The sequence below is a fragment of the Protopterus annectens genome, chromosome 6.part0 (assembly GCF_019279795.1).
Source record: "Protopterus annectens isolate FY-2018-M chromosome 6.part0, PAN1.0, whole genome shotgun sequence".
NCBI lineage: Eukaryota > Metazoa > Chordata > Ceratodontiformes > Protopteridae > Protopterus > Protopterus annectens.
Genome location: NC_056737.1, coordinates 1,322,016,746 through 1,322,027,859, shown reverse-complemented (window position 1 = coordinate 1,322,027,859; position 11,114 = coordinate 1,322,016,746). Strand labels below are relative to the sequence as shown.

Sequence of the window (11,114 nt, the reverse complement as noted above, 5' to 3'; positions counted from 1 at the left end):
TTAGAAACATCAAATTCCTTTGCTGTACTCCAAAATAAAAATCTCTTCCATTTATCTGCGTACACTTTCCTTGTACTAGGCCTTCTGGCCTCCAAAATAACATTCAAAACTTGCTGTGGAAGCTGAGACCCTCCAGGGTTTAAAACAGAATATGCCAGGCTGTTAGGTGAAGAGAGTGAAGTCTGACATTGAGTAAATGACTGTTCTCCTGAGACAGCAGGTGTGGAATCGAAGGCAAAGGCCATGGAGGCCCCCGTACCAGACTTCTCAGTAATGGGTACCAGTGCTGTCGAGGCCAATCTGGAGCTATTAAAATCATCTTTGGCTTGTCCTGTCTGACCTTCAGGAGTACCTTTGGGAGGAGAGGCAGAGGTGGAAAGGCATACACATGAAGATTGCTCCAAATGAATGAAAGAGCATCCACTTTCCAAGCTGTGGGATGAAACCTTTTGTGCAAAACTTTGGCAGCTGGTAGTTTAGTGGAGAAGCGAACAGATCTATGTCTGGAGTTCCCCATAACACTGTCAATTTCTGAAATACATGAGGATCCAATTTCCACTCGTGGGGATCCATAATTTGTCTGCTCAACACATCTGCTAAGGAGTTCTGTGCTCCGGCAGAAACCTTGCCTGAAGATTTAGCTGTAAACTGAGAGCAGTCTCCCACAAAATCATTGCTTGTCTGCATAGAGGATAAGAATGTGTTCCCCCTTGCTTGTTGATGTACCACATGACAGTTGTGTTGTCTGTTAGAACCAACACCTGCCCTGGAAGAAGTAAATCCTTGAAAGCTATTAATGCAAATTGGACTGCTAACATCTCCTTCAAGTTGATATGTAGATGTTGAAGTCTGGCAGGCCACGTGTCTTGTACCCACTTTCCATTTAGATGAGCTCCCCAAGCTTTGTCTGAGGCATCTGTCGTTAGAATCTGACTCGCCTCTGGCCGGGTCACAAAGAGTCCCTTGTTTAGGTGACATTCCTGAGCCCACCACAAAAATTCCTTTTGAATGCAAGGTATTATCTGAATGACAGTGTCCAAATCTTGGCAGTGCTGTGTCCATACATTTTTGAGATACCATTGTAGCTTCCTCATATGCAGTTTGGCATTGGGAAGCACCAGAATACAAGATGCCATGAACCCCAAGGCTTGAAGGACTGTCCTTGCAGTCAGCCTGGACTGATGAGACAATTGATGGAAGTAAAGAGAAAGATTCTTTTGTTTGTCCGGGGTCAAAAAGGCCATCTGGGATGCTGTTTTCAGTCTCACACCCAGAAAGCACATGTCCTGAGAGGGTACTAGACTGGACTTTATTTCGTTCACAGAATACCCCAGGCATCTGAGCACTGCTATCACATATTGTAAATGATGAAGAAGTTCGTCCTTTCCTTGGGCCAGAATCAGGCAATCGTCCAAATAAGGATAAATCTGTATTCCTCTTAGCCTGAAGAAAGCTATCACTGGAGCCAGAACCTTTGTGAACACTCTGGGCGCAGTAGATAAGCCAAAGGGCAATGCAGAGAACTGATAATGAGAAGTCCCAGCCCGAAAACGCAGATACTTCCTGCAACTTAGCCTGATAGGAACATGAAGGTAAGCCTCCTTGAGATCCAGCGTCACCATCCAGTGATCTTTGCCCAGCAGAGGTAAAAGCTGTTGTAACGTCAACATTTTGAACTTGGGAATGTCCAGATAAGTGTTGAGGATAGATAAATTCAAAATTGGTCTCCACGTGTTCCCCTTCTTTGGTACTAGGAACAGGCGAGAATAAAATCCTAGGCCCACTTCTGGCAGAGGGACCGGTTGTATGGCCCCTATTTGAAGCAGCAGAGAAATTTGTTTGTGAGCTTCTAGTCTTTGCTGAGGAGGAACGTCCGGCATGCCTTTGAAAGGAGGCAAGGTATGGAAATAAAACTTGTAACCTTGGTGTATGATATCCAATACCCATCTGTCTTGGGTAATCAAACTCCAATTTTCCTTGAAGAGTGCCAACCTTCCTCCCAAAGGCGCTGCCAGGCAAGAAGGATCTGGCAGCTGAAAAGGTAGGTCATTGGGCCTGTTTACGAAAGGACTGGCCCCTGCCCTCACCCGAAGATTGTGCAGGTGAACTCCCTGTTCTAGGTCTGAAGGAGCTCTGAGCTCTGCCCCTACCACGTCTAGATCTACCCCTAGACTGTGAATCATAAGAAGGGTACGCCCACCCCTTAGCAGGCCAATTCCTACTAAACTTCGGAGGCTGAACTTGCAAAAAATCTTTAACAGCCTGCATAGACTTAGCCTTGTCTTCCATTTTCTTCAAGACTGACTCCACAGGTGAACCAAACAACACATCAGACTGTAAAGGAGCATCTAAAATCCTTGTCTTAACATGGTCAGATAAATTCTGATCCCTCAGCCAGGCGTGCCTGCGAAGAACTGACCCAGTGGCAGCCACCCTAGACGAGGCCTGTACAGCATCAAAACCACATTGTAAAGAATGCTTACCCACCTGTTCAGAGACATGTACCAAATCTTGTAATTCTTTACACTCAATGCCTTCCGCCAGAGCATCTACCTTAGACTTCAATTGAGAAAGAAGATAGTTTTGATATTTCAACATGTGAAACTGGCAATTCAAAGCCCTCATAGCCAAGGTGGAAGAAGTATAGACTTTCTTTCCCCATCTATCCAAAGCTCTGGCCTCTATCTGGAGGAACCGGATTTTTACAACAGAGGCCTTGACACCCTTAGGTCCCTGACTAACAGTTTCTGGGTCCGCCCTAGGACTCTTATAAAGATATTTATGAGCCTCAGGCACCCTGTAATACCTATCCGGTTTAACAGGAGCAGGAGGCAAAGAATCAGGATTAAGTGAAGCCTCTGCAAACACATCTTCCACAACATCCAGAACAGGTGGTATAGCCAAAGGCCTATGCTGGGGTAAAAGCAAAATTCCCTAAGCCTTTTCCTGGAATCAGAGAAGTCCTGACCTTCCCACTTAAAATGTTCCCTCATGGAATGAAGAGTCTCTGAAAAAGAAAAATCCTCTGGAGGAGAAGCAGAAGGAGTAGAATCATCCACATCAGAATCAGAATAAGGAGAATACTCCTGCAAGTCTTCAGTCAAGACTCTGAAACATCCAAGCCTGCTCAAAACTCCCCAACTCTGGTTCCACCCTAGGCCTCTTATCAGGAGGGGGCAAAGAACCTCTAATCAAAGTAATTAAATCTTCTGCCATTTTAAGCATGTGCTTCTTGGGCACAGATCCTGATGAACTAGGAGTAACACCAACAGAAGCTAAACCTGGCCTGCCTCTGGGAGAAGCCTTGGAAACAGAAGGAGAGGGCCTAACTACCCTAGGAAGGGAGGGGAGTACAGTAACCTGAGAAGCCCCTTCAGCCTGACCTGCCTCCTGAGAGGCCACATCCTGCAAAATCAAAGTCTCCCCCTGGGATTCCAGAGAAGCCTCCGGCGGAACCACCAGTTCCACTGACGCCTCTAAAGAACCAGCGTCCGGTACGGACGACTCTTCTTGCCTGGGTTTAGCTGCTTTGTCTTTGCGCTTCTTCGAAGAAGCGGGCGTCGGAGCATCCGACGGCATATTATAATTGCACCGCTTCCCGAAGACCAACCTGGCACAATCTAACCTTCGCTTAATAGTGCGCTTATTGAACCTAGCACAAAAGCGACACCCAACAACGTCGTGCTCAGGCCCCAAACAAGGAATACACAAAGTATGATAGTCCCTATGCGGTATCTGTTTCCCACAAGAAATACAGTTATTCACTTTTTCTGACATCCGGTAAACCACTGAGGCAAGAAAAAACTAAAATATTCCCCAACGGGGTACTTAGCCAACTTTGACTCGGTTTGAAACTCCGAATTCGAAAAATTTCAGAACGCCGAACGGCACTTGCAACGCTGCTTCTGCATCGGACCATGCGGCAAAAAAGACTGAGGATATGACGTCGGTCATGCGCATTTGTACCCTGACGTCCTGATGTCAGTCTTAAGCGCCTTGACCGACGTCAGCCTAATACTTTGATATTCGGGCCGACCGAGGACAGCGGACTACCCAAGTGTAAGGACTGCAGCAATGTGAGATGAAGAACATCAGTCAGTATGCCCGACAAGGCAGTGTTCCCTCTTAAAGCACAAAGAGCATGCTTGCCTGATGTAGGTGTCTAGAAATGTGTCCAGTTGTGACAAGGCACTAATTTCTAAAGAGGCCTGGTGCAACTGATATGCTGTATCCTGCTGGCATCCTTCAAATGGGCATCAGTAGTGGGATGATAAAACAGATGCCAGAGCCATAGGCTGATGAATATGTACCCGTCCAAAGCAGGACTACAAAGGTGACAAGGGACTCAAGCTCTCTGCTGATGTAGGCTTTCACTATTGGCTCTTAGTCCATCTTCCTAGGACATTTATGACCCTTGCTCCTTCAAGGTGAAGGTACCTTCACTCCCAATTCCAAAGTTGCTACCCCTTCTCACAATGCAAGAAGCTTCTTTATGCTTTCAAAAAGGTACTCAAGGTATCATCGCTTGCTCTTTTGCTGAAAGAAGCCCTTACATGAAGGCTCAAGGATCTACGAAGGTAAAGTCTGGTTCACAATGACTGTGTTGCATCTGTTTTCTAAATAAATCAGTTCAATCTGACCAGTTGGCTCATTGCCACGGCAATATCTCCCAGAACATCAAAGTTATGAGGCAAGTCCACAACAAAGATCTATTAACACCACTGAGTAGGTTACTACAGATACAGAAGAACATAAGCTATTCAATTCATTGAAGAAAAAAACATTACCTGACAAAGGACACTACGATTACAAAGTATTCCTATACTCAGCAGTAAAAACATGCACCAAACTATCTCCTGAAAACTCTGCCACTCACTGAACATGTCTAGTTTCACTTCCATATAAACAATTCATTGAGATGCTATTAAAGAACAATACAAGTGACTGTGATAATTTATGCCCAAGCAAATAAGTGACTTTTGGGCAACTAGCAAACTGAATTGTTCTCAGCCTTTTTTTCCCTAATTAGTTTTTAAAATAACAAACCTGGATTCAAGGAAAAATTGTCAATAAGACTTTTCCAAGCAAGAAATGCAATTTTCTTGACAACTGGTGATCCACTGCGGAAACCAAGCTCTTCCAAGTGCAAAAGGGAGTTGATGAAACTTCCACCACGATGCAAGGACTGAGAAAAAGGAAACATCAAAAAATAACTCGGCAAAATTGATTTTTCAAGTCTCAATTTCAAGACATAACTGTGCATTTTTTTTACTTGAAATATTTAATACAGCTTTTATATATCATGTCATAGTAATTCTGAGATCTGTCAACCTGGGGGTCCAGTTATTAGTCTGCTTTCTTACCTGCAGCCTAAGCTGCTTACCTGCAGTAATTGCTTTTGATGTTGTTTAACCAACAACTGGATCTCTAACCCCCTCAACAGCTGTTTCTGAAATCAGAGTATCTATTGACTTCAGAAAGGCTACGGCTATAATGTACTACTCAACCTCTAACAGAAATAATAACAATCAACATTTCCTCTTTCTTGGACGCAGCTTATAATCAGGCTATGTTTTCTTTAATGCACTGTATTTATATACATCTTTGCAAAAAATGTAGAAGCAACTTCTTCGAAACTACACAATGTCCAAGTCCTGCAGCCTATCAAAAGGGATTATTTTAATTGGTTTGCTTAATTCAGACTTGGAGGAATGGTAGAATCGCGGGTTACTTGCTATTAAAAGTAAACATTTGGCCAGGTTTCTTACTAAAAATCGCTCCCTCTTACACCCAAATACAATTTTTCAACCACACAAAATACACTTTTTAAACTCACTCATCTGTTTGAATATTTCAAAAGGATATTACAATCTTGCATTTTAAATACTTCCAAGTACTGCCTCACGTGGAACTACCACAAACAGAGCACTGAGCCACACAAGCACCACAAAGTGAAATTGCAATTATAATGCTTTCTTATTTGAAGAGTCTTGTCCAAGTACAACATACACATACATTAAAACACACACTTTAAATTGATCTTCAGTTCCTAACAAAAATACGTGCCTCGCTGTTCAAGTTGCTCTTCAGATTATCCACTGTAAACTGTTTCAATCATGTAACTGTGTCATTTTTGCTTAAAACCATCTTGTGATAAATCACTGCAACAAGTATACTTGCTTCTATGTAAATACTTGATGCAATACTCAAATAGTATTTAACACTAATTTCTGCCCAATGGGCCCTGTTGACCAGTTCACTTTTCCAGTTGCCAAAATGTAACAAATACAGTGAATAAATATTTACTCTACCTCTATGTCCCAGTTAAATTTGTAAATGAAAACATTTTATAAAGAAAAAGTCTTCACATTGCCAAACACTGATGCTTTCTCTTTCTAAAGTGCATAGTTTTATTACTGATCAACTCAATCATCTGTAATTGATGGATTCTTTTCTAACTTTTTTTTCTTTTTAAAAAAAACATAGCACAGAGAAAAATGGAGAGGCTATGTTGGCCAATAAACAATTACAACTCATGACACAATAAATCTATACAAGGGATCTCTACAAAAAGCTGAGAGCAGAAATGTAGGCCAAGTATCCAAATGCCTCTTCTGACATAACCTTCAGCTGTACGGCAACACTGGTATTTTTACTATAAAAAAATGGAGAATAAAACATCTCAGCTGCCTTAACCACTAGTAGAAGCCAACATGTTTCAAGCCACATGACTAAGTTTGGTAAATAACTGAAGAAGCCCTTTACAAAACATAAAATTGTGGAACATTTAATAGAAACATAAAACACCTACCTTTCCAAGGAGCTTCACGAACAACGGCCACAGTTTCAGGACATACGTCTCATTTTTACTAGTAAACAATTTCTGAAGCTCAGAGATCAATTTCTGAACACAAAGAAAAAATTAACGTTATAATTATCAAAACAAAAACTCAGCAGTTTTACTAGTCAAAACTGTAATGCTATACTATTTTCATGACATTAAAGTAGCTAGCTTTTGGCATAAAAATTAATTTACAAAGAGCAACAATGTGCATTTTCTCAGCTGAAGGGCCTGTTTTACCTTAAAAAAGACTGCTCACAGTAACACGTACAGTCATTATACATATCACCTCAATACTTTTCACTTATTTCCAGTTTGGATTTTTCTGCTCCACGTGCATCTCCCTCTGCTCTCATAAGCCCACAAAGTTATCGAAAGCAGCCTCTACTAAGATTCCAACACTACAACACTATTCAGAGCAAATTAAACCATCCTAGCCAATTTATATCAGTTTCTTTTAAAGTATCCCCATTAAACTGAAATTTAGACAGCACTTATGAGTCTTCCCAGCCACAGGTTCATCTGAAGTCATGAAAGTGATTGCCAACGGCAATGTATCATAAATTAAGCAAAACACACTAAATGCTTCATCTTTTGGTCTACAGAACTACAATGAAAGTGACACTGGAAATTAAAGTACAATAAAGATCATGCATATAAGATAGATGGCAGGGGGAATAAAACATACAAGGAAAGTGATTAAAGTACAAATTACTAGCAACAGCCAAATGGGAAGGGGTGATTAAGCTGTCAAGCTCAAAATCTAGGCAATTCAATGCTGAACTATAATGATGTTTGTTTTAGACTTATGGCTGCATCACAGCCTAGAGATTTCCTTTTTGGCCACACTACTTTCTCCAACCATGAGGCTATAGTGCACTAAACTGACCTCAGTCATCATGATCGCCCTCTTCTTCCCCCTCAGTTTTCTACATGGGATTGAGGTATCATGTCAACTGTCACCATCTCTTTCCATTCACTGCCACTATCCAACCTTTTTTAAAGGTCATCCTGTCCATCCTAAGTCTTCTCTCACACAATCCATACATCTCTCTTTGCTGGATACTCATTTCATCTTTACTTCTTCGTACCTGTCCCAGATCTTCTTCACCAGATTGTCTTCTGTTTTCCTGCACATTTGCCCAAAAGATCTTTTCTGCAATTAGAACTACTTCAGCTTCTGCTCTCATGTTCTCATTTCATCATCTGCCCCACAGTGTGGATCCTACCACTCATCTCAGGCACTTCACCTCTAACTTCCTCAACTGCTCTACAATTACTACCCAGGTTTCTGTACCATACAGTAGTACTGGTGGCACCACAGTTTCATACACCTTATTTCTTTTTAGCTTATTTGGTATTCTTCTCTCATACAGTACACACCTGACATTGTGCCATTTGGCTGCAGCCCCTCTGATTCTAGCTTTGGCCTCCTTATTCAGACTTCCCTTCTCCTCAACCACCCCTCCCAGATATCTGAAGCTGTTAACTTGTTCCCTTCTAACTCAGCTCTCAGCTTCTAGATTTCACTCATTTGCTGCCATAACTGCTTTATCTATACTCTGTTGCATCCCATGTGTCTACAGTTTTCCATTCCTCAATCCTTTGATGAAGTTCTTGCTCAGATTCTGCCTGTAATGCCACACCATCTGCCTGTAATGCCACATCATCTGCATACCGCAGCTTTAATGATTTGTTCCCTCCAACCAGTTTGGGTCACAGCTGAACCCCGATGCCCACCCACTCCCACAAGGAACCCTTCTGCAAGATCAAACACTGTACATATTTGAGTCACTGGGTCGTTGTACACAGAATTCGTGCAGGCTACCAATGTTTATGGGACTTTGAATCACTGCAGTACTGCCCAAATCAGCTTTCTTAGGACTATGTCATATACTTTCTACAAGTTTAGGAATGCCCAGTTGGACTCTTTCCTCATCTCTAGCTTCTTCTCAAATATCTGTCTCACAGCAAACGTGAGGTTGATGTGCTGCATCCTAATATGGATCCAAACTGCTCATCTCCCACATTACTTTCTGCAACTGTACATATTTGTTTCTAAATCCTCTCCAGAACTTTCATACAGTGACAGGAAATAGATTCTTCTGTACTGCCCACAGATGTGGATGTCCCCTTTGTTCTTTCAACACTGGTACTAGTATGCTTACTCTCCAGTCATCTGGGATACACCTTTCTCCAGCTCAATCAACATCTTGTAACCAAGTAGAAAGCACCACAGTCGAGCTGGATATAGGCAAACAGTTTATTCAGTTCCACACACCGAACACAAAGTGAAAAGACCCACACTTAAAGCTGTAAAAGTACAAGTAACGTTTTCATCATCAACTTCATCAGATAAATTTCACAATACCATAATTCCCTTTATATAGACACACTAATTACAAATGAACTAATTAAATCCAATTAATCAATTAATGTAAACAAGATGTCATTAAAAACTGTCCTTATATGGTCATGTCAGTGTTATTTTAAAATCCATTTTACTTTTAGTTGATGAGAATCACTTTCATATATTAGAAAACACATCATATTCTTAAAATTGATTTTAAAACATTTTTTTAAAATGTCATGAATAACTTACATTTCATTTTTTTGTGTTGGAAGTAGTTCATGTGGATCCCAGGGGAGGTATGTGGGAGACACTAGTTGAATATAGGGAACTATACTGGCAGCTATCACTAGAAGCTAATAGACCTCCGGGTCTTAATGACATGACATCTTTAGCTCCAGTTTTAAAATTGAGATCAGCCAAGCTTTAAATCTGTACAAAAAGCTGCTATTATCAAGAATATAAATTATATAAAGTTTTATTTGACTTGTGATGTTATGTGGGATTTGGTCCACATGAGGGAACCAAAGACTACAACATAAATTTATTTTGTATACATCTTTTGTATTTTTAAATGAATTTTATAGTTTAAATAAATTTTATTTTAATGTAAGTTATTCATGACATTTTAAAAAATGTTTTAAAATCAATTTTAAGAATATGATGTGTTTTCTAATATATGAAAGTGATTCTCAACTAAAAGTAAAATGGATTTTAAAAATAACACTGACATGACCATATAAGGACAGTTTTTAATGACATCCTGTTTACATTAATTGATTAATTGGATTTAATTAGTTCATTTGTAATTAGTGTGTCTATATAAAGGGAATTATGGTATTGTGAAATTTATCTGATGAAGTTGATGACGAAAACGTTACTTGTACTTTTACAGCGTTAAGTGTGGGTCTTTTCACTTTGTGTTCGGTGTGTGGAACTGAATAAACTGTTTGCCTATATCCAGCACAACTGTGGTGCTTTCTACTTGGTTATAAGTTTTTTCAGCACCATTTATCCTTTTGTGGTCAATCAACATCTTGATCACATCTGCTGTAACCTCAACTGAGCCCGCCGCTTTCTCAGACCAAGGGCAGGCTCATCTTTTTTCACTGTAGACAGAGTCTGGGGATGTACAGCTTTTGTTCAGAAGCTGCTGGAAGTACTCCTATCATCTGCCTTTGATGTCCTGTGGACTGGTAAGCAGGCTGTTTCTGGTATACTTTGTAAAGGCTGTCTGACAATCTTGTGCCAAGAACTGTATAAAAATACTGCAAGTACTAAATACTGCTCTCAGCTATGTTGATGTCAATGTATCTTATCCTCCCACTCACACAGCATTTGCTTGCCAATGGGTCAATTTATTTATTTATTCCAGTGGTAGTGGTGCTGCGGTAGCATTGTTGCCTTACAGCAAGACGTTGTCCCGTTTGATTCTCAGCTAGAGCGTCTTCTGTGTGGAGGCATGCGTGAATGGGCGTACCTTCATTGAAGGTTGTGCGTCAGGGCTGGCAACTCGGCACTTAAAAATCCACTACCAAACATTAGGGGACCGGAGTTCCACTGTGGTGACCCCTAACCGGGATAAGCCGAAAGACAACATTTATTCCAGTTTGATGACCGGGGAAGTCCACTGGGCTCAGGGAGCCCATTTTCAGTGGAGGCCCAGGGAGAAAAGCTCCACATTACATAGTTTAGTTACAGAGAATATTACAAAGAATTATTTGCTTAGCATTCTTTAGATAGGTACAATTAAGAAGATGAAGAAAGCAATTACAATTTCATTTTAACATGAGAAACAGGCAATAACAATTAAGATTCAAAGTACAGTTTTGTTATTTACAGTATGTACAATTGTGTCAGGTCAACTTGAGTTCAGAATTTGCCAGGAGAGTACGGGGAGGAATGGTTATGATGCGTGAGGGG

General features: G+C 40.9%; 1 protein-coding gene across 1 annotated transcript in view; it reads right to left on the bottom strand.

Moving 5' to 3' along the window:
- The window catches only part of RIF1 (replication timing regulatory factor 1), a gene marked incomplete in the record, with an annotated part of 1,305,990 nt that overhangs the window by 995,280 nt on the left and 299,596 nt on the right, over nucleotides 1-11,114 (bottom strand). The window contains 2 exon segments of the mRNA XM_044074885.1: nucleotides 5,047-5,185; nucleotides 6,812-6,904. Coding sequence (XP_043930820.1) covers nucleotides 5,047-5,185; nucleotides 6,812-6,904 — 232 coding nt within the window.